This window comes from Enoplosus armatus, chromosome 14 (assembly GCF_043641665.1).
Source record: "Enoplosus armatus isolate fEnoArm2 chromosome 14, fEnoArm2.hap1, whole genome shotgun sequence".
NCBI classification, from domain to species: domain Eukaryota; kingdom Metazoa; phylum Chordata; class Actinopteri; order Centrarchiformes; family Enoplosidae; genus Enoplosus; species Enoplosus armatus.
The window spans coordinates 20,798,956-20,826,554 of record NC_092193.1 but is presented as its reverse complement, the minus strand read 5'-3'; the positions used below and the strand labels follow the sequence as shown (position 1 = coordinate 20,826,554).

General features: G+C 43.1%; 1 protein-coding gene across 1 annotated transcript in view; it reads left to right on the top strand.

Annotated features, from left to right (window-relative positions):
- Positions 1-27,599, top strand: part of astn1 (astrotactin 1) — a 335,823-nt gene that overhangs the window by 265,729 nt on the left and 42,495 nt on the right. Inside the window, exons 18-20 of the mRNA XM_070918552.1 lie at positions 24,088-24,365; positions 26,142-26,275; positions 27,140-27,291. Coding sequence (XP_070774653.1) covers positions 24,088-24,365; positions 26,142-26,275; positions 27,140-27,291 — 564 coding nt within the window. The remainder of the gene's footprint in view (positions 1-24,087; positions 24,366-26,141; positions 26,276-27,139; positions 27,292-27,599) is intronic.

Genomic DNA, 27,599 nt, shown 5'->3' with positions numbered 1-27,599 from the left:
GGTTGATGGAATTCTCTTTATGGGCTCAGTAGATGAAACCACCCAGTAGCTGAAGGAAATACTTATTTCATCTGCCAGAAATCTGGTCAAAATGAATCATTCCCGCCGCTGGATAATTATTCTTGGATAACACATTTTGACATTTGCATTTAATTATACAGTAAATGAGAGGAGAGCTTTTCTGGGTCTGCAAGCTGAAGGTATTTTTATATTTGAGTGCCAGACTCATTGCACATGAATATTGGTTGAAAAGGTGTGATTAGGGATTTTTGTTATTATTTCAAAACAGTGATTAAGTTAACACCCTATCTGTGCGGTAGCTGCTAATGACGTGTCTTCAAAGATGGAGGCTGAACATATTCACAAGTAAACGGTACGCTGCCAAAGAGAGCTGCAAAAAGATGAGAAATAAGTCCACATTTAGACTTTTTTTTGTGGTAATTTTGGTGATAGTTATAAAGTCCAGCATCTGTCCTCATGAAGATTCACATCTCACAATATTTCACACCCTAAGCTCCAAGCGCAGAAACACGCTTTGTTAATTACGGCTGCAGCCACACCATGTCAAGTACGTCCTCCAGAAAGAGGACACATTTTCCCACTGAGCTGTGTGCATCTTGTCTGTCTTGCAGATGCATTGTGTGTAATGGTTCACCCAATTCTACTATCAATCTTTGTATGATGTTGTGTTTAAATCTGAGCACTTTTAAATCAACCAAATAATATTTGAAATGCTGTCAATATTAGGAAATGGAACTTACAAGAAGCATAATTGAAAAGGTAACTGAATAAAAAAAAACATTTTTTTTTTGGGGGGGGGTCATGACCTCCAGTATTTCTAAAATCCTAGCTAGAACCGAAGCAGCCACATCAAGTGGACATTTTAAAAACCAACTATGTTATTTCTTTTTAGCATGAAATTCCCTCTTTTTTTGGTCTTATCTTTCCACTGCAGCTGCGGCAAGGAAACACTGTTAAAACACACGGAGGTCGCTTCATACTTAACTGCAACTTGGGTATTTCTCTATAACATTAAATAAAATCAAGTTTGGTAAAGAGAACATTATTTATTAAGAGCTTTAACAATCAAAAACTGCACTCTGCCGCGTCGGTGCATGGAAATTCATGACATCGCCAAGGAGAGCGCAGAGGAAAAACATCAATGCAGAAATCTCTCAAGTGAAATAACCAGAATTGTTCAAAGTTTGGCAGAAAGTAGTGTGTTCATGTAGGACGCCATCACTCATGATAAGAAAGCTGTTTGAGAAAAAACATCTTTAAACGAGTCTTTAAACGATGGAACTCATTAAAGCAAAACCGCCTGTAAACAACACCAAATCTTGACACGTATGGATCCAGGGAAAGATCAGTTTATTTGTTTCATGCAAACCATCTTTAGCCACCCTGCCTGTCGGCTTAGACCTCTGCATTACGCTATGCAGCTACAGTGTCACTGATGGTGACACGTGGATGCGTTACAAACAGATGTGCTTGTGTTTGTCCCTGTTTATTGATCCACTCTGGCTGCCAAGGCCTCTGCCTTCTGCATATTAACTACCTGTACGTTATCACAGACAAATTAGTTGCATAAGAGAGCAAGCAAAGCGACGGGCTCAATGTGAGAGTGTGCACGCGTGTGTGGCGTTTTATGTGCATTTGTATGCGGCGCACTGCAGCAGTGTTTACTTGGAAATATTTGCGGGGTGTCATTCGGGCTTTGGAAACGGTGTTTGCCTCCTGTTGCAGTCGCTGTACGTACTGTTTGACAAAGTGCTGGAGCACAGAGGAATCAGCAGGCTGTTCACAGTGACCAAGAGTCAGAAAAACTGCAGCGAGATCTGCTCTCCTAAAAATAACCCCCCAAAAAAATCACGACATAGTCTGGCTCACCCAAGAGGAGAGGCGCTAATCGTTAAGTTCAGCCTTTACCAGGAATTCATTTATAAAGGCACAGCTATGGTGTGGATAAGGCAGCATGCTTATGTAAATGAATCTCGTTCACAGTTTTAAAAATGATCACCTCCCAACATGTAGAAACGCGTGGAGGTCTCGGCGGCAGCTGTTGGGAAGAGTGTGCGCTCTCCTCTGCACTTTCTTAGGGACGGGGGAGATGTCTTCCCGATGGTCTCGTCGTGAGCTGTACAGCATGAGCTGACAGTTTTTGCGTTTCCAAAAAGAAAAACAGGTTTTAATTTTCTAAGAAAAAAAGAAAAAAGAAGAAAAAGTAATAAAGGAATCCAAACTAAAGCTGTATCGCTGAAAGATGGTGTGTCAAATGAACTTTTAACCAAATTAACCTGCGCAGGCTTACAACATTTAAATACTTATTCAATGAAATACTTAGTTTGCTGCCTGGAAGGGCACAAACCTCACCGACTCGTCGTCACTGCGAGGCTTTTGTTCTCCGAGAATTAGCACAATAGAAGGAACAAATGCCTTTTCTCTCTTCATCTACATTGATATTCTTAGCCATCTTTGATCCTTTATTCCCTCCGTTATTTATTTCTTTCTTTTAGCTTAGACTTATTTTATAAACCGTAAAAAAAAAAAAATTAAAGAGGAGCATAATCAAAGCAGTGGGCGTCCTGTGGCTATTTGCATAATGCTTAATGGCAGAACAAAATACAAAACAAAATGTCGCCACCTCAGTTTTTGCAAACTTTTGGCGGACTTTTCATTTCAACAACGCCTAACTGAGGATCATCAAACAAATGCAATTACGAAGACTTAATCGCTGCTCGCTGGCAATTCACGAGGCACTGTGTCGTCGCTATTCACCACTTGGCTTTGTTTTCACACAGATTTTTCTTTCCTGGAATGCATACTGTCCCCTGCTCGTGAATGGGCTGTCTGAGCTCCGTCGTAGGACTGACGGCGACTGTCATCGTGTGACAGTTACACTCGAGTTGTGCAGGGCTTCTCTCAGCCTGTTAGAAAGCACTCATGTGGTTTGTCGACACTGGAGTAAAAATACTTGATGGTTGAAGAAAGTTCGTAAGAATTTTATTTTTATGATTTTTTTTTTTTTTCCCCGCCAACTTTTACTCCTGGAGAACATTTGCAGACAAACAGTACCATACAGTATTTACTGTAACGTCAGACTCTGGACTTCTGCGTAAACTACACATCTTTCTCCTTGCCTTTTGAGTAATCTTGGGAAAGTGACCACTGCAGACTCTCTTCTTCCTCTCAGGCGAGAATTTTGGTTACGGTTATATGGCATCATTTGACGTCGATAGTTTCATTTTTTTTTAAATGCAACAATGATTTAGATCCAGTGATGGACATAAACTGCGTAGCGGTGCTCTGATAAATGTACTGCGCGACGTGTTACAGACGTTTTCACGTTGTGCGCCAGGTGAGTTTTACTAGAACATTGGGGAGTGTAGCATTTTGTGTTAAGAGTTGTGAAAATTGAGCCGCAGCAATTGTAAAACTCCACATTCTGTACTTGCTTTCCAAGCCTGGATTTCTAACTTGCCAATGCAGGCAATGATTCACTGCAAATTTAGTCATTTCTTACCACTATGGTACAATATCAATATCACTAAGACCGGTTGTCATTACAAGCACATCCATAAGGTCTTGCCTGAAGAGGACTGGGTCAATATCTAGTTTCAACACTGTGGTGTTTTTGTTTATATTGTGCCCAAGTTGCAAATATCAATATGATTAAAGTTGAATTTAAAAGTTGAAAATGGGTCCAGGTAGTATTCCAGAGTCGGTCAGTGTAATGAAGTTCAAACGTGTGCACTGAACCTCGACAATCCAGCCGTACTGTTGTCATTTGAAAGCAGCATAACTCCAGCTCTGCTCATTTTGATGCGGATGTCGTGCCCCTTCATGGGCTGAACTGGACAATGACATACCACTTTGTGCTGTCACAGATCCACCACCTCCGCTAACAAAAACAAATCTCTGGTTTTCCCCGCTTGTGTTTATCACTGTGTCTGTACGAAGTTTCATTTGATGACAGCTGCCGATGAAACAAAAACAAAAGAAAGAAAATAGAATGGGACTGGGGGATGATGTGCGACAAAGGTCACCAGCATTGTGGCTACAAATCAACTTTATTGCTGTCGCTGCCACTCACTCCCGTCCTAATGAAGCTACCAGTCCCCACTAACAAGCTTAACGAATGTCTCGGATATCAGGCGGTAATTGCAGGGAGACTTTTCTCTGTGCCTAATTACTGATATTTCCTGCTGCATCAATTGGACCTGCAGCGCGCAGGGAGGGTGGGGGGGGGTTATTATATTCCATTTGCTGGGACAGCTCCTGCGGCAAGGCTGCACTCTCTGAAATGTCTTCCATAGGTTATTTATAATCACCAGGAAGAGGTAGAGAGAGGCTGAGATAGAGTGGGGGGGGAGAGAAAGAGAATTTGTTGAACACAGAAGAAGAGAGAATAGAGCTACAGTACTGTGTGTGTGTGTGTGTGTGTGTGTGTGTGTGTGTGAGGTCTGGCAACTGTTGTTCTTTCAACTTCTCAAGTCCTCCAACTTCTAATCAATTTCCCATCAATACCTCTGTACTGTATAATCCTTCCTTCTTTCTCTTCCTTCTCTTTCATCCCTTTTTTCTGTCCCTCTTCCTTCCTTCTTAATAATCAGACTGATTTGCTGTTTTATTATTCAGTCTAACATGTGTTCATGTTTACCGGGAGGGGGGAGTTCTTCTTGCGCCAGTCTCATCCAGGCCATTTTTCCGCCGTTATTTCCTTGGCTTTGGCGCAGGAAGGCGCTGTCCTCGTACCCGCAGAGCTCTAATTGGTCAGCTGTTTTCCAAACAGGGAAACGCCAGCGAATTAAGCAGGTTATGTGTTGTTCATGAAGAAAAACAAATCCAGAGGTCTGGAACCATCCTCCCTCTCTCTTCTTTCTGTCCATCATGCCTCCTCCTCCCTCCCTCACTTCCTTCTTTTTTGTTGTTGTTTTTGTACAAGAGGTTGTTATGTTGAAAATCCAGCACATGACTTATGATCACATATGTGTAACTTACTGTATTATAATGTCATCCAGTCATGGTTATGAAAAAAGTGGCAGAAATGGGCTTCCATAGATTTCTTTTACCCTCCATTTTTCTTTCTTTCTTCCCTTGCATCCATTTCTTCCTTTGATGGCTTCATCCTTTCTCATTGTTCTCTTTTCCTCACTATTTATTTGCTCTATTATTACATCATTTGCAGCCGCCTTCCTTCCTTTAATCCTTTCTGGGTTTTTTTCTCCTTTCATGTCAACCATGAAATATACTGAAAATGCAGATGGGTGAAAAGAAATGCACGTGCCGTGTATTAGTAAGCTCTGTGGAACTCTACTGGAGGGCTGAACACCATTCTTCCAAGAGATATTCCCTTGTTCAGTGTTTCGATGATGGTGGCGAGAAGTGATGTTATTCTGGGGTTTTTTTTCTTTTAATTTGACAGCTGTCTCTAATTGCGCTGTATAAACTGCCTGTTCAAAATAGTTTAGGTTTTCAGGTCAGAGACCCAGATGTAAACAGCTCTGCATTTTAGATTTCAGATCTTCCGCAGCTACAACTCAGTCAGTACAAAATATGTGTTCTTGAAGGCCACATGGAGACAGAAAAACAACATTTTTTTCCCCTATCAAACATTGCGTAAGCCTTATTTTAATGACTTACTAGCTACTGTGCCGGAGAAATCGCACTGTGCTACTTCTAATGTGTCGGCTCAATAGCTAAAATGGTACGAAAAGCCATGATGAATCGACTTTTCGACTGTACTCGCGCACTTGGCCACAGTATCCTCATATGGAGTCTCTCCCCAGATGGGAAATTGAACAAAAGTTACAGGATGAGCAAGGAAAAATCAAACTACAGGGAGAAAATTCCACGTGATCGTCACTATAACTGTGCAAACTGATGTCAAGTTGCATACATTATAGGTGCATACAGTCAAACCTATGAATTCCGATAAACTCTTAACAATTGATTTGACTTGCTGTACACCGGCTTTGCACAAATTAACAGTGACAGTGAATCCATTATTCTAAATTTGTGCGATATGCGAGGTGACATGAGCTGCTGGAGGATAATTGCTGGAGAAGCAATCTCCCTCGGGAGGCGTGTTTTCTCGTTGCTTTGATTCTACCTACACAGAGAGAGATTTAATGTTCAGCCCTATAGCTTGTCAGCAGCCTTCAGCGAGCCTCTGCTTCTGAGCCTCTGTAATGAAAAGTGATTGAAACACACCCTGGATAAAAGTGATTCTCCTCTCTCACTGTTGTGAACTTTGCACAGGTTTTCTCTGTGTAAGCCTGGAGATGACGCACTCGATAATTCAATATTTGCTCATAGGACTCGTGTAATGTCACCCATTCCAATCTACACTGCAAAACTGCCCTATCAAATTCAAGTGAAAGCATTCTTTTGCGCATGAGCAAATGTGCCTGCCAGTGCAGAAAGTGATTTTCACTTGATAAAATGTCTTAAAATAAGTTCAAAAAGGCAAATTTCCAGGAATTCTTGCTGAGTATAGCCAATTTCAATTACAAGTCAATGAATACTTAATACTAGGAGATTAAATTACTTAAAATAAGATTAGTGTTAAAGGTTCCCTGTGGAGTTTTAGACCTTTATTGCAGCTGTGTGGGTCCCCGTTTCGTTTATACCGTGCGCTCCACTGACAAACTGATAAAGACAAAGAAGAAGAACAAGAAGACTGCACGCAGTATGGGTAAATAATGCTGGGTTTAAAATACTTTTCAAAAATCTTCAAATTTTTTTGAGGAAGAAAATGTGCTCGACATGTTTGTTAGACCTCGGGGATGCACACAATGCATTTTGGTGAGTAACACTGACTTTAAACATTCAACTTTTGCTTGCAAGAAACCTCCACTTTAACCTGGTTTCTGGAAAACGAAACACATGTAAATTTTGTTTTGACATTTCTGGTCCCAAGAGGATGAATCTCAATGACTTTGGTGTTCCCTTGACTTTTCCTCTAGCGCCACCAGCAGGTCAAAGTTTTCACTTGTCTGGTGAAATATCTCAACATCTACAAAAGTAGGTTCAGATATTCACAGTCCCCAGAGGATGTATCTCAATTACTTTAATGTTCCCTTGACTTTTCATCATCAGGTCTAAATTTCAATGGACTAAATGTAAAGCTAATGACATTCCCATCAGTCTCAGCTGGCAAAATGTTAACATGCTAACACACTAAACTAAGGTGGAGAACATAGTAAACATTATGCCTGCTGGACGTCAGCATGTTAGCATTGCCACTGTGAGCCTGTTAGCATGTCGACGCCACCATTTAGCTCAAAGTAAGTACAGCCTTGCCGAGCTGGCTGTAGACTCTTAGCGTGGTTTATTAACAATTGATATTATTTTCATCAGCAGAGAAGGGTGTTAGGTCTAATGGTTATTCTGAGACTACAGTTTTGACATGTAAACCATCTGCACTATTGTCATCAATGGAACAGGTTGAAAAGATGAACTCATGCGAAACAACAGACTAAAGCTGAAATTAGCTGAAAACAAGTTGAGAATGAGCTAATAGCCTCATGCAAGCCAAAACACTAAAGCTTGAAATAAGATTTCTGTTTTTGTCTTGAAACGTCAGAGGTAAAAATGAAGTGTTAAAGCATACTGGGTACAACAGACATGTCCCTTGTGTAGCTAAACAAATAAGATCAAATTGCTAATAAAGACTATCAGAGACTTAATGCAAGTAAATGTCACTTGCCTTGTCTGCACTAGTTTATCCAATCTGCACCCAAAACAATTCAGACTAGATTTTAAATCTAAATATAAAGAAGAGTTTTCGTATCATTCCAATTGTTTGACATTTGTGCTGTCTCTGTCTGAGATTAACGGAGGAAGGGGGTGGGGGTGGGGGGGTGCAGAAGTTTCAGATGCCTTTCACACAACTTTTATCCTCCGTTTTCAATTTCTCCCTTCGCTTGTTTGGACGAGGCGAGAGTTTAGTGTGTTGGAGCAGTGTTAGACCCCCGCTGTGAAGGTCAGCGCCGTGTCCGATAAAAGTGGTGCGAAGAAAACTTTCCCTCCCTCGCCCCTCTCTGTAATCTCTCTGTGAGGAAAATGCCAGCTGCCAGTCTCATTTGGAGAGAGATAAGGGCCAAGCCCGAATGCACCTTGCACACGGCCACCCACAGCAGAATGAACAGTGAGAGAATAAATATGTAGATGATAACAGCAACAAAAGAAATGGAGGGAAAGTTTCACAGAAAAATGCCCCAACACATAACTCCACACTGGTAGATCCCAGAGAAACTAGAACCAGGTGTAAACCGTTTTATTATAGTGTGTGTGTGTGTGTGTGTGTGTGTGTGTGTGTGTGTGTGTGTGTGCTGGTGAGACTTCACTCTAACTCCCAGTTGGCAGGGTAAAATGGATGGCCCCTGCTATGGATTTTTGGCAGACAAGTCCCCCTACAACCATCTTATATCTTATTACCAACAGCCTCAGACGCTCAAATTGATCTTTATCGGTGTGTGAGAGAAAAAAAAAAAAAAGAAATCCCCCACGGCATCGTCGACCTTTATGGTCCTCACCTTTCATTGGTGAATGTTTTTTTTTTTTCTCTCCTGTGAGTGTGTGTGTGTGTGTGTGTGTGTGTGTGTGTGTGTGTGTGTGTGTGTGTGTGTGTGTGTGTGTGTGCGCGCGCGTTTGTGTGTCCCATGCAAGTGGAAACTCCAGGAGGGCACACCAACAAGCCTGATGGAGAGTAATTTCTGGAGCAGTCACTGCAGTGAGCATGTCCAAGGTGATAGCCCTCAAGTTGGAAAGGAATGGGATTTTTTATTTATTTATTTTTTATTTTTTAATCGAAAAGTGAACCAGAACCCTCTGCTGAGTTGCGTCGGACTAATCTGCCTCCTAAAAAAACTATCATTAACAGGAATAAGTAGCCACAGCCATGGGCTTTTTGTCGCTTAAGAGATGAAGTTGTACTTGTGTGACCGTTGACAGCCGAATAATGTTTTCGTGGATTGCTGATGAGCGGTAGAGACATTTCTTTCACCAGCTGCAGCACACAGTTCTTGTCTGTCACTTTCATGAAAAGTGGAAAGATGTTGAAGCAGTAAACACTGGACTAAAACTAAGAACATGTTTTTTTGCAAAGATTTCTGTGGTCTCTGGCTTTGAAGCTTTGACGGAGTAAGATGGTGAGGGAGGGGGAAAAAAAATCACTTAGTCTACCTTCCATCACCAGCAGAGAGTGTGTTCCATCCCTCTCGAACTGAAACGCGTGTAGATTTACTTCGTGGGCCTCAATTATTACAATTGCAAGGTCACTGGAGAGAAAGCAGAAAGGAAATGAGTAATCAAAAACATTAACGTAAAACCGCAGAGTTGCGTCATTTGTTTGTAGGTTGGTCGCTGTGAATGCCACATATCACATTACACAGTCATTTGATCCATTATTGATGTGAAAGACATTGATTAGTGCCGCTTTAAGGTCAAAGGATCTGAAAGTTGACACATGTCACTGTTGGTGGTCTGTGTGGGTAATGAAGTCCTCTGACTTCCTAATGGGCCTCAGAGAAAACACTCAACACTCAGAGAAAAGACAAAATGACTAAATGTCACTATATTGGTAACTTTGTTAACTTGCTTGTCCTTTTTGTATGTCATCATATCTTCTCTTCCACAAGAGCTTGCTTTGGCTCACAAGCTTATTGTCTTTCTCTTAAATTTGTCTTGTCACTTGATGAGTCTGAAGTCTTCACAAACAAAGACTGGAAAACACTGCAAGCATCAGCCACCTGTATTAAGTGATCATCATAAATGTAGTCATTATAGAAATGACACTTTTCCAATGGCTGTTCTGTTATGCTCTGCTTTAAACTCATAGAGCAGTGTGGCGAGCAGCAGTCATCACTGCAGCCATCGCGTGAGCAGAGTGTTTGTGTAAAGTGAGAATGCAACATTTTGGATGTGTTTGATGGGAAAGTGACGGCAGTGCTTGTGAATGTAAGCCGGAGACTTCCTGAGGGGATTTAAACGACTGCGGGGCTTGAAAATGGCTCCCCATTAATGCAGATGACTCGTCTTCACACTCACATGTCCAGTTGCGAAACAGCATGACGATATACTATCTCAGCAATAGACGCAGATTTCTAAACTGTCACTGAGAGTCAAGGATGTCAGTGTCATGAAGCTTCTCTGTTGCAGTGGGGAGTTTGTCACCTGTTGGCGTCTTTCTGCTTTTGGCGCACTGCTGCGCTATATTTGCGGCATCAATAGCAGTTGCTGTTTTGAAAGTCAGTTGTAACATTTATTCAGAAGTTCTCTGCGTTTTCGAATGTATTGTGGCTTTTTCACACCTCCTCAAACACTTTTCACAGCAATAGCTCCATGACCTTTCATGTGTTCTCAGTTTGGTAATGATAAGTGGGAGGTAATGGAAATCTATGCTCATTATTTGTTCACAATAATGGCTTTTAAAATTACATTGCTTTCTCGGGGCATGGATGGGTTCTACGTTATAATTATTCCTATTTAGTATAGTAAGGTGTATACTCTCCTCCTCACTGTATGCCACACTAATTTAATTCCTCAAAGTCCTCCCTGACCTGTGTGATGTACATAGCTATATACGCTGAAAAGTGAAATTGTCTTTTTAACGTTATTGCTTTAATTTTCCTCGCTCTGACGTCTTTTGTAAGGGAGAAATGGAAATTCAATGGCCAGCTCCAATGTCATTTCAAATTAAAAGCCCGGAATAAAAGTAAAGTAAACAGGGAGACGCAGTGAGATAACAACTCATGTTCTCTCTATATAGAATATAAAATGTATGTATATGAATGCCGTAAAACATAATGTAAAATTATCTTTCTTGAATTAAACATCCACACTTCCAGATCCTGTGTATAAAAGCAAGCAGAAAGAAAAGGTCATCAGCCAAGGAGGAGTTCTGGCCTTTTTCTCGTCATGCTTCATGTTGTTTCTCAACCACCAGCAGTTTTTAAAGTCATTACGGCTCATTCAGTCGACTCTCTCTCTCTCTCTCTCTCTCTCCTGGATCTCAGGTTCTTTAAAGCCTCCTAGCACTCCTCCCACACAGGGACACACCAGAAACAGACTAGAGACCCCCCATCAGCTAAGAAACATTTTGCTACACTACATTACTCAGGTCTTTAGTAGCAGGTGACCTCACACCGCTCAGCGTTACAGCGCACGGCGATTCACAGATGTGCGAGTTTGACTGTGAAACATGCGGGAGGAAGAAGTGATAAATCCCTCTTGGATAAGATTTCGCAACAAAACCCAGCAGCTGGGGTGGACAGAAAGGGAGGTACGAAAGACTAAGACGGGGAAACAAGTGGGGACGGGGGTTTAAGGAAGAAACAAGAGGTAGAAATTAAACAGCGTTGTGGATACTGGCTTACGTTACACAGTTAAAGGCCTTTCCTTGGATATGTTTAGTCTGTGTGTACCTTCACTTTGCAGCCCAGTATCTCAAAGAATTCCATTCATATTGGACAATTCTGCAGCTTATGATTTACATCAACTGCCAAGGCTAGTTTCCCATTTTGGTGGAATGGCGGAAAAGCAGGGCTAGCGGAGGTTTTGGTGGTGGATGGGTCTGGATGGCGTGGCGCTTCCTCGAACAGCTGCTGCAAATTAGTGGGACATCGACGAAAGTTTTACCGGACATGGTTGCTCCTGACGGCTATTTATTTTTCCCGCTTCGACGAAAGATGGAAGACGACAGAAGGAGCTGTGGCAAGTTTCTTGACCATGCTGACGAATCGTTTGTGTGACTGGCAATTCCAGACTACCAACGCCAACGTCATCATTTTCCATAAGGTTGTTATTTAATTATTCAGCCCGCACACACCAGTGAAAACCAGCGTAAACGTGTTTAGCGGATATTGTAACATCCCGGGTACCCTTGGGTGTCCCATGGCGTGGCTCAGCCAGGCTGTTGTCAGTCAGAATAGGTGTGTCCATGCATAAACTAGAGACGGTAGTGCACGAAGGAGGATGAGGAGACGGAGGAAGTGAGAGGTTAAGAAAGTGAAGCTGATGAACATGTACAGAGAACATGTAGAGGAGCGCGCTGACAGACAGACAGCATTACAGGGCCCTTCCGCGTCCATAAAGGAGATGTCACTAATGGGCCTGTCAGGCCACGGACAGCAGCCCTAATCAGCACTTAGACAAACAGCGTCTGCTCACGGCCCGCCATGCTGCCACATACTGATTTAAACATAAAGCTTCCATCAAGGCTTAGCGAGCCTTGTCTGCTGATACTGCTGCAGATAACTTCTCTCTCTCTCTCTCTCTCTCTCTCTCTCTCTCTCTCTCTCTCTGTGTGTTTGCATGTCTGGTTATGTAGGCGGGTGGGATGAAGCAGAATAGGGCAGATTGAAAGGCCTTGCCCAGCTAAAAAAGCCTTCAAAGGTATAAAGGATAGGTGATGTTGCGTTGAAAACGACGTTGAACTTTGGGAGAACTCTGGGTTTTGTAGTTTCCTGGCTATGATGTCGAACACCAGATATTTTCCATCTTCTTTGTCCGATGATCCGTGCCTGTGTAAGGGGAATCGATTTTTGTTTTTTTTTATTCTACGATCCATTCGCTCATGTACGCCAAAACGGGTCTCAAAACCTCACTGTTAACACATTTATTTGAAAAATCTTTCCCATCAGCCTTCATCGCACCTTCTCCCTACTGATATGCCAAACTTGTCCACGTAAGCCAAGCAAAAAACAGTCCGATATTTGTGATATTTTTGTCTTGAACTTTTGTCGTGTCTATTCAGTTTTAAAATAGTCATGAAAGCAACATGGCTAGAAAGGGATTCTACCAAAAGTCACTTTGAAAATAGGACACCACTTTCCGTGATGACAGAATGGCACCGTAATTTAGCTCCTTTGCACTACAATGTGTTAATGAAATGGTCGAATCTGAGAGGGGTTTTGAATACATTCCTGAATACACCTGAAAAGCCATATTCACAAATACATTTCATGGTTTGTTCCCTATTTAGATGCCAGACTGTGGCTCCAAAACTCATGGGACACTGTGACGAGAGCAACCACATTCATACAGCTACGAGGATGAAATACAGTATGTGGACAGCTCAACTGACCTAATCATCTGCCCCCCCCCCCCCCCCCCCCCCTTTTAAAAGACTATAGCCGACCAGTAAAAACACAAATGTTTATTAAAATCATCCATTCTTTTAAGATTTAGATTTAAAGCCCCCCGAAAATACGGTTTCAACTCTTTAGTATTCTTCTATAACATTGAATATTCATGATTTAAATAAGCAACAGCCAGAATTAACGTTCAGAGCTCAAAAACGCATTTTGCATTTTTATTAGACAGTGACCGTGTAGATACAGAAAGGAAATAGGGTGAGGGAGAAGAGTGTAAGACATGCAACAAAAGACCCTCGGCGGAATCAAACGGGGGACATTGCCGTTACATGGCATGCCCCTAACCGCTAGGGCACCAGGGCGCCCCGTAGTTTGATCAGATTTGATTGAAAGTGGCCTGGCAACATAGGCAAACAACCCCACAACTGTCGCCTCATTTTCCACGATGATGGCTTTTTTTCCCCAACTGAGCGACATCCACTTCAAATCAGTGGCAAGAGCCACAAATAGCCATATTTCTCATGTTCTGCTTTTGTTGGTGTGTGTGTTCATGTAGGATCCCATTGTGCATAGTCAGAATCTGATTGAGAAAATATGTTTGCCTTTTAAAATGTGTGTGATACACAAAGCAGTGCAGCCAGTTCAGGAGGCACAGCACCGAGCTGGGAGATCGTTTTGCATGTGTGGCCTGCAGCAAACACTCTGGACCTCCTGACGGTGCGAGACGCATCAGTCAGCGCCATTCACACATGAAGCCTCTACCAACTGCAGTGCATCCTTGTGAGCAACGCTGATGGAAACCATTGAAAACGCCCAGCAGCCAAACAAAGAATATTGCACTGCAGCATGCCCTGTAGTGGGATCACTCATGTGCCTGCGTTTTTATTCTCTTTTCTGATATATTTCAGTCATTCCAAAAGGCAAGGAACATCCATTTACCAGCCCATTCATTTAAACAACCAGCTATGCCTTCTGACGGAATGTTTTTTTGAATAATAATGCTGTAAAGATTTGTAGACTGCTGAGTTGTCATAACTGCCATTTAATGCAAAATAGCCATTCTTCACCAGTAAACAGATTAGCAATTACCAGTAAATGATCAAGCAAATTGCCATAATCTGTTTCCTCAGCTTCATTCTTTCCCCATTACTGAGTCCTTAATGCGAGGTTGGTGATAAATTCCAGGTTAATGAGCTGCCACAACAGTAAATTAGCGATTTGTAAATTGATACGACTGGGGAATGTGTTTTGACCGATGGTTGAGGTGCAGGTCAGCCAGTTAGCAGCAGGGGGGGGGGGGGGGGGGTTTAGTGTCTTGCCCAAGGATACTTCAGCATTTGTGGCCACATAGGGATCAAACTCATGCCATTCGGGTAAATGATGAGCTGTCTCATCACCACATCCTGCAGTTATTTTTTACCACAGTGCCACAGCTAACATCTCTTCAAGAGGTGACTCTAAAGGAGAAATTCTATATGGTTGCATGCATTTAATATATATATATATATATATATATATACGTTTCGCTCCCCGGGAGTTTGTGAGTCAGTGCTGATTGTCTTGTTCAAGTGGTTGATTGTGCTGCTGACACGGATTCACGGGGGAGTTCAAGTGTTATTATACCGCAGAGCTGCACATTCTAATGCATATCCTCCCGCACTGCACACACACACACACACACACACACACACACACATTTCTCTCACTGTCAGTCATCTCAACTTATCAGTTTCTGGCTTGCACAAAAACATACAAATTCACGCTGCTCCTGCCCACCCCCACCCCCCCCACCTCCCCTCTTTCACTCACACACAAACACAAACAAATGTCTTCCCTTCACCCTCGCCTTTTTTTTTCTTTCTTTTTGCTCACATCCTCCACGAAGAAGCAATCGCGCCGAATATCAGCGTGGCTTTGCGGCTGAAGGGAAAGAAGGCACACTTTTTATTTAGATTTGCCTTAGCCGGGTACGGGCAGAGCTTCGCCCTGCTGCCGTGAATTATCAGGTACAGGCTGCATGTGGCTGCCTGGGAACGTGTCGCTTCAGACACACACACACACACACACACAAATATGCACACATGCGGAGAAAGACTGCGCAACACATCTAAGAAGATTTGCCTGTCACACAGATTTGTTTAAGCACTCTGATGTATTCCATTTCGCAGGTTTGGAGTTTAGAATGTATCACACAGACAGACACGCAGCACACCCAGAGTATTGTTTATCTGTGTCTCATTCAGTTTCCTCTTTGCTGCCTCTAATTCTGTTTATCTTCTTTTTTTTTCCTCCTCTACGCACAATAGGCGTGATCCCTCCAGAACTCCCCCCACCCCCCCCCTTTTTTAATGCAGTTTTCCATCTCAGTGCTTTCCCATTTACTAAACTACTGCCTGCTTTCATTTCCGACACTCTCAGATCAGCAGGAGCTCATGATTGCGTTCCATAACCATATAATGTTCATCTCGACCAAGCACATTTAAAAGGTTAGGTATGATTTGCCCTGCTTTTGTCTGCTGAACAGTGGAGCATGTGCATTGATATCTCCCGTTTCCGGAACTGGCTGCCACGACGGTGATCCACTAGCATCATCTAGTGGCCAGAAGCGGGTACTTCTGGGTGACTGAAGGCGGTGGAGTCGCAGTAAACGGCATTGTTCCACACAGGATGGAGGAGAGACGGGTTGGCGCTGGGAGACGCAGGAGCCTCGGAGGTGTCAAGTCCAGCATTTAGTTTAAAAGCCTCCTTTTTTTTAAAAGTGAGGCTGATGGTGTCAGAGGCTAAAATCCTGGCACTTTGATCACAAAGATGAATGATGATTTAATGAGTCATCGTTTCACAAAGAGGCCTGATGAAAGGCGATATAATGGAGTGGATCCGCCGGGCTTGTGCGAGACAGGAAATGAAGGCTTTCGCTGCAAAACGCTGTAATATATTAACACAAACAACATCAGAAGATTACATGCTTAAGTAGATCCTCCTCTCCCCATGTCTCTCTCGTCGTCTCTTGTCTTCTCACGCCCGTAAACATTTATAGACTTGAAAATATGTTTTTGTCAACAGGAGGACTGATTTGAGTCAGTCAGTGGCGGATGAACAGGAGTTATCTCTCATTGGAGAGTGTGGGAGGAAGGGCTGGATGGGGAGGTATTATATGAATCTGAATAGCTCTGAGCTCCATCTGTTGTGTACTATAGAGATGATGAGTCATTCCACTTGGTACAGCATGGGTCAAAGCAGCCCCAAATCCCTCAGCTTCATCCTGACACACACACACACACACACACCAACCCATGGATTAACACATATCCTAATACATGCTCACGCTGCGAGTTTCCCATCATGCATCTGCCCCATGCCTACAGTTTAGTGAGGCCTATTTATTAGGCCTCAGCTGGTATCGAAGATTGGTTTTCAGGCCGTGTCCACTACAGTGTAAAAAATACTCCGCCGATTTAGCATTGAATTCCTGTAATATTGAGATTTGGGTGTGTTATTGCCAGTCGCAGCTAATGTAGAGATGAAGAGCGGGCTACAGAGGTCTGATAAACTCCACACCCCCAGATTATTTTCATTTTCAAACATGTTAACGTCCTGAATCCCAAAACCACCCCAAGAGCTAAAAGACAAACACCTCTGACTTATTGCCTTGTTGCCCATGTTGCCTTCAAAGCAGCATTAGCATTCGTTAGGAGCCGTGTTTCTCTACACCTGATAAAAAAAAAAAAGTTACATCTGTATTCGCTCTCCTTTTAGCCCATGTTTGGTCTCCACCAACTCTGGAGAAAAACATCTGACCCATAAGCTGTTAAGCATGGGCGGAACTGCAAAGGTGGTTTCATCACTTTTCATTACAAGTAACGATTAAGCAATTGTTCATTTCAAAGATTTTGATTAGTGGAGCTGTGATCTCAACCTACGCGTAAACCTTGAGCTAGCTCCAATGCTAAACCCAAGATCTAAGCACAAATGTATCCTAAATCACTTGCAGCACTTCTAAAACTGAAATGTTGTTTGTTTACACACACACACACACCCCCCCCCTGTATTTCTGGAAGTATGAAGCTGAGTAGGAGGATATGGAGGTTCTTTTGCTGTATTTGGTCTTGTCCTCACTTTCCTCTACAAGATGTAAAACACAGATTACATTTAATGAGCTTGTGTATGTGTGCTTGCTTATACTGTACGTGTGTGCATTTTCCTGCAGATTCATTCCCTTCAAAGCAACATGCTGCTCGTCATTAGGCCCTGAAAGCAGGTGTGTGTGTGTGTGTTTTTTTGTGCGTGGGTTGAAGTTGACAGCAGTTTACATGCTTAGGCAAGTGTGTGCGAATGCACCTCTTAGACTTGAAGCGAGCTAAAGACTGACAGAAGAAAGAAGGGGGGAAATGAGAAAGTGAGCAAAAGGGAGTTATAGTGAGAATGCAGAAGCAGTGAAAGTGTCAGAAAATGTGAGAGAAGAGAGATTGGTTTTCTTGTTTTAGTAGGGAGATGCAGAGAAGGAATATTATATCACAGCTTTCCTCCCTCACACCTACCACACATGTATTTGCATTGTGAAAAAAAGGTGCAATCGTGCTCTTTGCTGGCTAAGAGGAGTCAGAAAGAGGAGATGCTGTAAAAAGAAAGGCTAAGTTCAAAGGAGAGCATGGCGCCCGCTTGTTTCCTTTGTGTGACAGGAAAATGCAGCATGAATGTTACATTAACATGGATGACATTCTTGCCTCACAGCAGCAGCCCAGAGTTCACCGTGGGACGGCGAGTAGACTGGGAATGGAGACGTCCATGGCACAGGAAGCAATATAATCCCACACCATCATGCGCCTGTGTCCCTCCACGCATCACGCCCAGCTTTGCACTTTCATGTACAACAAGATTTATGCACAGGCCTTTCTTAAACACGTGCATTTAACGGCCAGGTATTCATTTTCTCCTGTTCGCTGGATTCGCACATGAGGTCAGTTTAGGACTAGGCCATTTATCAGGTGACGGACACATGTTACGTGTCGCCTCAGATGAGCTTGATCACATCGGTTGCTGTTCATAAAACAGTAGAGCAGCCTGTCAGGAAATAGGTAAACAGTCATTAAGCGGTTACCGACCCCAGGAGTTTGATTCTCCACTAGCTGCCCACCAGAGGAGCTGGTTGGGTGAGTCCAAAGCGACTCCTGATGTGTGTCGGCGGCTCCCTTAAGTGGTCAAGAGTGGCTTTTCACAGAATGTTCTGGAGGGCCATTTTCCCTCTCCATTGAAGGGAACAATAGTTGTCTTGTGCAAAACAACAGCAGCTATGAGAAATATAGAGACAAAAGTAGTAACTGGGGTTTTATTAGTGGACACTGTCACACATGCAAGTCACAATGACATAGTAATATCCTGTTTTTCAGTGTCTTCCCGCTTTCCTGAAACACAGAAAGTGGCAGTTTTCTTTTGAAGTCTCGCGTGAAAAGCATGTAAAGTCACACCAAAGACCTCAGAGCGACAATGTTGCAGACCTTACATCCTTGTCTGGCATGTCATCCTCCTAAAATATGACCTAAAAGCCACATCGGCATAAAAACGGATAAGAACAAAAGTGTTTAGATCCAGTATTTAAAGCCAGCCTTGCTGAACAGTGTGTACCGTGGCCACAAGGGACAACCAACATGTAGTGTAGTAACATGGAGACGTGAGAAATGGAGAAAAGCCTCTAAATGCATTCTCAGATGTGGTGAACGCGTGCGGTTATCTCTTAATGTGCATTAGATTTGTGCTGATCCGCAAACGCACGTGGCGACCTGTCTGCGACGTCATGTTCCCTCCGCCCCGAGCTGAGGCTCACAGGCTCCCGCTGTGAAAAGGGCAACCGAGAGGCCCACTTGGAGGCAGAGCCGAAGAATTGCCCGTGTTCCCGGCTCTTAGCTGAATACTTTTCAGTCGTTGATAAAAGGCCATTTACGTTTGAGCACATATTTCTCGATTCTCTCACACGTGTACAAGTCGAATGCACATTTAGAGATCAGTGCGCACAATCACAAACCCGATTACACGTTTAGAGATTTTTGAGCACACGCACATACAGACAGAGATGCAGACGTTTCATCCCTCTCCACGCACATTTGCAAATAACATTGCTGCAATAATACCCCCATACTGCCATTACACAGTTTAATACAGACGCATTGATTTACAACTGCAAACAAACACTTCAGAGGTGTCCAGTTACTAGAAATCAATGAATCAAGAAATCTTAAGTTTGCTCATATTAGCTGACATTAGCCACTATAAGCTAGTGGTCACACCAGACCAAATAAAGTTATAATGGGCCAACCCCCCCCCAGTGTACAACAATTCAACAACAATTCAAACAAACCATTTCTTCTTTATCTAATAATGGTATATACTTAGACTCTAAATTGTACATTTTAAGTAAATTGAAGAGGGTTTAGTGTGATAATATAATGTGTATGTTTGGCCCTCAGGTGTCTCCAGGCCGGACTGCTCGTCCCTTTTAATACCCCCCCCCCTCCCGTGGTCCCAGCTGACACTGAACGCCGCTGAAGTAAACCAAGACTAAACTGAACTAATCATTGCCAATCTTCTTTGCCCTAAAAGGCACCCAGCTGTCCTAATATAACTGCCACATTTAATTTCCATCTGCCCAGGAGGTGGCAAGTGACGATAGAGTGATGGGAGCTGATTAGAGGGAAGTGAGCCAGTTTGACAAGGATAGATTAAAGTTTGGCTGGTCAGGAGTGCAAGGACATTGACATCCTCGGCAACACACGGATGAGTGAAGTCCGTGAATGCAGATATTTTGTGCTCATGCATACATGCAGTCAAAGTAATCGCACAATAGTTTTCTTCAAACTCCTAAGGTGTTTTCTCTTTCTTGTTGATTTGCGTCCACTCGCCCACTTGCGGCGCACTACAAACAAAACCCTTCTGCTCTTCTTTATTGCCTTTGATTAGTCATGCAGAGTCATGGCCTGCAGAGTGCCTCGACTTAGACGCTTTATGCTCGCACACCCACCCACACACACACACACACACACACACACACCAGTGCCCGCTCAGAGGTCAAGATGTGTGAACGTCCAGAGCGTGATGTTGTTCTCCCCCGATGTGACTCGCCCCTCCATCAGACCTCATTTACCTCCACGTTCCCGTGATTGGCAAGGGCTTATCTGTCGATTTGTCTCAGTGACCCGATCGCAGGGCCTCGGAGCCGCATGCTAACATTGTCAAGGACGTAAAACAAGAGGCCCGCAGCTAGCAAAGGGAATCTGCAAATGAGCAATATGATTTCGACCTGGAGCGTTTTGATTTTGAAGGATGTATGCACATGTGTGCACAGAGATAATAAATAAATACAGCCATTTCTTTGGTTTTATAATCCATCACTGGATCTGGAGGCAGCTGCGTTATCAAAGGTTTCTTTCATCCGGCACACCTGGCTGTTAAATGTGCCAGGTTGGGTGTGATTTGTCTTCAGCGTGTTAGATATTTGTGGGTTGTTATGGGCTCCCCCTGCTCCTACCTGACATTTAGTTGAATTTGTTTTCTCCTTTCCTTTCACTTGTACTCAGTCTGGACGGTTTATATCGAGGGCCCAGGTGGAACCACGGTCTCTGATATGAACTGGGGCTTTGTGTTGCTGATTGGTTACTGTGTTTCCTGTGTCATGTTGCCTTGGCTTCATTGCTGTTCCAGTGTTCGAATTGCACTTGAATGCGCCCACCTACGTGCAAATTGTTTTGCACGAATAAACACACATCTTGACTATTATTATTTACTCCAGGAACCTAAATGTACCGGAAAATATACTATAAAATGTCCTGGGCGGCTGAGTTCCCCCCCTGTATTTTGAACCTTGGTTATTTCTGTCGTATCTTTTGGCAGCTTATGGGGAGAATTTGTGTGCATTTTTGCTTGGCTCAGGGTTTGGCCAGCCTGTTCTTCCAATATTGAAGCCCCACAGATCTGACTCAGAATGGACTAAAAGCTTCCACTTTCCAAACATATGCCTGTTCTACTGTTGCCATTGCAACAATTTAAAAGCTACTTTCACCGCACAAACAAATCTGCATATAAGTGGCTTTAAGTGCTTTTTACATTGATGATTTAACTTCCATAAACATACACAAAGACAGAAAAAAAAAAAAAAGATGTATTTTCTTATTACCTCCTGACTCTGTTTGAAATATCTTGTTTTTAGTTAACTCAGCCCCGGTCGCGTTTCTCTTTCCTGACGTTATCAACCTTTGTTCAGCTGAATTAAACTTACTGTAACTTGTCAATCACGGCATTAAAAACCAAAACTCAACGAAACGCAATGAGGTGTGATGGTATAATCAATATGGTGCTAATTACTACCACACCAAAGCGAAACGCTGCGAAAGCAAACACTGAATATTGTTATTGTTGCACTTAGATTCTTAATCTCTTTTTAATGACAAGTCACCCACACTCCGGTACACACACATACACACACGAATGCGCTTTCGTATTTGACTGCTTTAGCTGTGTTGTTATCGTCTAAGAGACAGATATGTTGTTTGTCAAGTACAAGAAATTATGTGCCAAAGTGTTCGGTCTTAAAAGGGCTGGGTGGGTGTGTATGTGGGCGCATGAGAAATGGAGTTTGTTTTGAGGTATTAAGTGTGAGGTTTTGTTAGTTTATCCCATCTTACATAAATAGAATAACCTTTATTTAGATGACTCCTCTTTTTTCAAACCCTGCATCGATACCAAAAGGAAGCACGGTATCATACTTCAAATACAGACATGCATCTGTTACGTTCAATAAAAAGAAAAGTGCAAAAGATCACTTAAAAGGAGTTGTGAAACGGGAAAAAAAAAAAAAACATCAATGCACAGAAATTATTCATGTTATACACCCAGAAAAAAAAAAAAGTGGCCTCTCTTTGCCTTCATTCCTGTGCGCATGAGCGTTGGTCGCTGAGCTTGTGTGCAAACTGTTTTCCCATCATCCCATGGCTCATAAACCTGAGTTGTATTCCATCAAAGGCAGCTCGCACAACAAGCCTATTCCCTAATTGGTGCTTGAGCTTTTAAATTGCCTGCTCACGGCCAAGCACCCTCCCAAAATGGTAATCTAAAAAAAAAAAAGGAAAATAGTGTCAGAGTTCCCTCTCTCGCTGCTCTCTAGCTTCCCTTGCAAAATACTCAGAATAACATTGTATGGGGAATAATTGATTCACATATTTGCAAAATACAAAAGTTAAACTCGGCAAACCTTTGCAAGAGGCAACTTTTCAGGAATCCGGTGCAGAAAAAAAAAACTATCCATACTACCCACACTGCAACCATCTTATAGTAAATTAAGAACAAAATACGAATGGAATGGATAACAACTTCCTCTGAATAAAAGGAAAAGTTGAAACGTTCATTAGACCGACTCCCAGTCAGGCTCGCGCCCCCACCGCTTGTCACTCATCTTGACAAGCTGTCTGGTATCTAATGGTATATAGCTGGAGGCTGAAGTAACAGACAGCAAAACAATCTGCTGTAGAACAAAGCAATGTAGGTATTCACTTCCTTCGTTTCAGAATATTCCAGCAATTTTCCCTCTGCCTGGTGAGTCCGTCTGTTCCACTTCCAGGTCCTGTTCGTTTCATCCGGTCAAACCGCTCACAAGCATATATGCCCGTCTCTCTCTAAAATCAAATGGCCAACTCAAAGAGCCTTAAGGCTGGTCGGGCGGACATCACCTGGTTAATGGAGCAGTATTTTGCAAATGATCTATTCTTCGTCGCTGCTTTCTTTTGTCAGCATTTTTCGTGAGGGCCGTTTCTAGGCTTTCAATGGGTTTCCTGGAAAGGGGCTACATCCGCCCCCTAATTTAGCCTCTCTTCAGGCTTTCACTACGTTTCAGTCGATTTTTACGGTTGGTTATTTTGCTTTAAGAGACCTACATGTGGTTATCCCTGCGCATGTGTCCGACCTCTCATGTGCAAAATGCACTGTAGTTCTGTGTTTTCTCAGGCCAGAGGGCCCCCAGCCGTTTCACATTGACGTTCGAGACCAGGGATGATGATGATGATGATGATGATGCCGTTCACGTTGCTTTTTTTCATTTCTTTTTCTGTAAATTCAGTTATGATTTGTTCTACATTTGGATGGAAACCTGACTTGTGTTTTGGTCCGACATCAGGCGCCTGACAAAGGTCCTTGACCAACACAGGAGGATTTCATTTCCCTACACACCTGTCCACCGTTAACAGTCGTGTATTAGATGAGGCTTACTTTGAATAAAAATGTTAAATAAATAACTAGTATCTAAGCTAGCTGCGTACATGTTGTGGAGTAAAAAGTAGTGTTCCACTCTATATTTCCGCAATACTAAAATAATAATGACTAAAAAGTAATTTATGTGCAACCTCATGTTTGTTTCGTCCTTGCAGTGTTATACTCTGAGTTAAATCAAGTTCCATAACCTGGGCGGGGTGGGGGATGGGGGTCATTAACATCAATAACAGCCTGTAACAGCAATAGTCACATTAATGCAATGTAAACATTTCATTGTTCCCATTCACCTTCTTTGCTAGAGGGAACACTGAGCTCTTATATATTTACTCTCCTGCTCATGTATTCTGCCTGTGATGCAGAAAAAAGCTAAAACGTCTCCAGAAGGTAGATGTGGGAATGTGGGAACACATTAATGCTTTGTAGTTTTGCCATGTTGCTACAAAGGAAAAATGAATTTGCTTACTCCCTTATCTCATTACGGGGAACATGTGACCTCACCATCTGTCTAGTTTATATATATATATATGAGGAACAATAATATCATAAGGCTTTTAGACATGATTTTTCATTTTGTTTTGTTTTTCATGGTTCACTTTCATGATATTTGCCTATGTTTTATTGCTCCTCTGCCTCTTGTGTAAAGCGTTTTCTAATTGTGTCTGGAAGCGTTTTATTATGGGCAACAGTCAAGCACGTGAAAAGGAACCGACCGATTTCCTTCTGTCTGCCCTATCAGGTAACTCGCCTTCGGAGGAGTCCGAGGAGCGCGACAAGGAGCCGAGGACGCTGACCTACCCCGCGTACATCGCCAGTCTGCTGGACACGGGTGCGAAGCGCATGGCGGCCGGCGTCCGGATGGACTGCACCAGCCAGGGCCAGTGCCCTCGCTCCTGCTACCTCTGCCACATGAGCCCGAGGGCGGCGCAAGGGCGGCAGCAGTCCGAGCCTGTCCTGCTGCAGATCACCAAGTCCGCGCCCATCTATGAACTGGTGTCCAACAATGAGACCTACCAGGTGTGTACAGTGTTCAGCGTTAACTGTCAGGGACTGTCTAATGTGTCCTCATGGCCTCATTATGATGAAACCAGTCACAGAAACGGAGGATTACGCCTTACTCTGCCGGCTGCATGCTGTGCCATAATCTGCAGTACAGTGCTGTGACTTATTTGACTCCATCGATACTGTACGTCAATACTGCTTCTGCTCCTCCAACAGCAAGAAAGGTCAATACCCCCTGGGGTGTCAGGCTTTCATCCTCAAGCTCAGGCTGACGGACACATCCGCTGTCATTGACAAAAGCTGTTTGGAGGTTGATAGTGCTTGACTGTACAACTACTGGTACAGACACGATGCGAGGGCGACATTTTGAATAAATGTACTTTCTTGCTTTTTGGCTCGGACATATCACTACTACATATAATCACTAGGGGTGTGTATCTGTCCATCTTTGATGAATTGATATCCATCTAGGTATGTATATATTGTACTTCATTTCATTCAACTGCAATTCAATATTGATTCAGTGCAGAAAGAATGAAAGTATTCGTTTTGAATACCTCCTAGAAATAAGACAACACATGTGTCTTCATCAGGAAATTCAACATGTGACAAAGACGGTCAATATATAGACTTCACTCCAGTCAGTTTAGGTGTAAATCTCAGGTTGAGCCAATCAACTATGTACACATCAAATTTACAATATTCCACTTGGAACGATATCAATTCCACATCAGTCACTGAGGTGCCATCAAATGCTTAACTGCCAGAACGGCAATATGAACATATATGATGTAGCTAGTACATATATTTTATTACATAGCACATCATGCTATGACAATTGGGATATAAACGAGAACAAAGAAATAGACATGAACAAGCAATGGCACGCATGAGTAACCCAACATACTAGATGACAATCGACCGTCAATCAAAATAGCTCAGGTAGAAGAGGACAGACAAAATTACAAAAAAAGGTCTAATGTCAAAATCCGCGTTCAATCGATGAGGAGATACAGTACATATGCCGCCCCCCCCCCCCAGTTATTTCACGATTTCCACTCTTAAAGGGAGTCGTAACTGTCTCAATGCCTATGCATCTCATTGAGCTGATGCTTAGGCTAGGCCACATCTGAATAGGCGGACTGCATGAAATCACACCTTCGATCTTAAAGGTTCCCTCTGGAGTCTTAGACCTGTCGTAGCGCTATGGAGCCGTTTTTCCATGAGCTGTCTTTTGAACACCAGTTTGGGGGGGGGGGGGGGGGGGGGCGACTTGAAGAGAGGTTTTAGTCTGACCCGCCCTCTCTTCAATTCTCCCCCCAAACTGATTAATGAAATGTCTGTATTCTATAGCAAATTAAAACATGGGAAATGCTGCCCTGATTGCTTAGGGGTTAAGGCGCTGACCATAAAGCACAATGTCCCTGATTCGTGTCTGGCCAGGGACTTTAGTTGTTGTCATTCGCCATCATCTCTCTGACCTCATTAGTAATCAGTAATCTCTCCACTTGTACCTGTCTAGTAAAGGCATTTAATGCCCAAAATTAAGGAAAAACATGGGAAACAAATTAAAGGGAAGAATTTTAATATCCTCATTTGAGGTGAAAACAATAATATAAAATAGATGATGTGAGAATAGAACTTCATAGGTGCTGTTTATTATTGAATATTGCATGTTCCAATATGACATGTGCTTTGAATTAGGTTTCACGTTTGTTTTTGTCTGTCTGTCTCTCTCTCTCTCTCTCTCTCTCTCTCTCTCTCTCTCTCTCTCTCTCTCTCTCTTCGAAGGCTCTTCAGGAGGCGATGATGAGCATGCTGTGGTGTTCAGGGAAAGGCGATGTTATTGATGACTGGTGTCGGTGCGATTCCAGCGCTTTTGGCACAGATGGACTGCCCACCTGCGCCCCACTCCCCCATCCTATGTTAGTAACTTTAATAATATTACCTTTCTCCAAACACACACCCTAAAATGCATTGTGGAAGGTACGATCCATCATTTTACGGGCTGCAGTGGTCTCAAGTAATGTGCTCTCAAGATGCATGTGTACACAGAATTTTATTGCCGGGCACAGGCCCAGGGCCCAGAGGGGTCAGGGGGCCACTGAGCCAGAGCCACGCTTTGGAATGTCTGTTAAGATTTCTAGTTGGAAAGTGACGGAACTCAGTTAATGGAAACACAACGGCCACAAAGAGAAGTAAAACTGCCACAAAGAGACCCCAAAACAGCTACAAAAAGATACAAAATCACCACAAAGCGCAAAACAACTAAAGACCGACGCAAAACGACCACAAAGAGATGCAAAAAGACCAAGAAGGGACACAAAATGACCGCAAAGAGTCGCAAGAAAACTACAAGGAGACACAAAACAGCTAGTAGTCTCTTTCAGTCCGGTGACACCTTTACTGCATGTTATGTTCCTTTGTCTTAAAATCTGTCCATGAAGACAATGGTCACTGATTTATTTCTCTGTTTGGCCGTGCTAATCAATGAAATGAGCTGCTGTATTGATTGGTTGGCATGAACACCTCTGTACACATTGGTCTCAGTGCCACGTAGCTGCAGACGACTGCTCCGGAGTAAGTCAAGTCAGACATCAGGGGATAAATGGCTATATTTTCTGTTGACAGAACATGTCGGTGACTTTGCAGAAAATGTTTTCATTCGGTTGCAGTTTTGCAGAATACGAGGGATAACGTCAGCTGTCAGTTACAGTAATGAGACCAGTTTGCTGACAACATCTTTCACTCAGTGGCATGGTTTTGCATCTCCGTCGCTCTGTTGCCAGGCTGAAGCTGTCTTACACCTACGAGCCCAGCAGCTCATTGGTCATCATGGAGTGGAACCACACCGAGCCACCAATCGGGGTGCGGATTGTCGATTACCTCATCAGCCAGGAGAAAGTGACAGAGAGGACCGACCACTCCAAAGTTGAGACAGGTACGTCAGTCCAGAACTGCCCACGTCAACGTCAAGTTGGGCCATTGATGACCAACGGTTGTGAAATAGGCTGATGTTGCCAGGCAACCAGTGATGCCAATTTTAGCAGTTGTTTGTGAAAAACAATTACAGGCCACCACATAAAGTCATAAATATATGTATTCTCAACTCCTTAGTTATGCTTCATTGATACAGAACTAGACCACCCACTTGCAGCGCAAAAAGATGTCGTTCTCTTGGGCTGGTGTCATTCAGTTCCTCCGGCCGGTTCATCCAGCTCATCCCCCCTGCGTTTCCAGTATTTACAG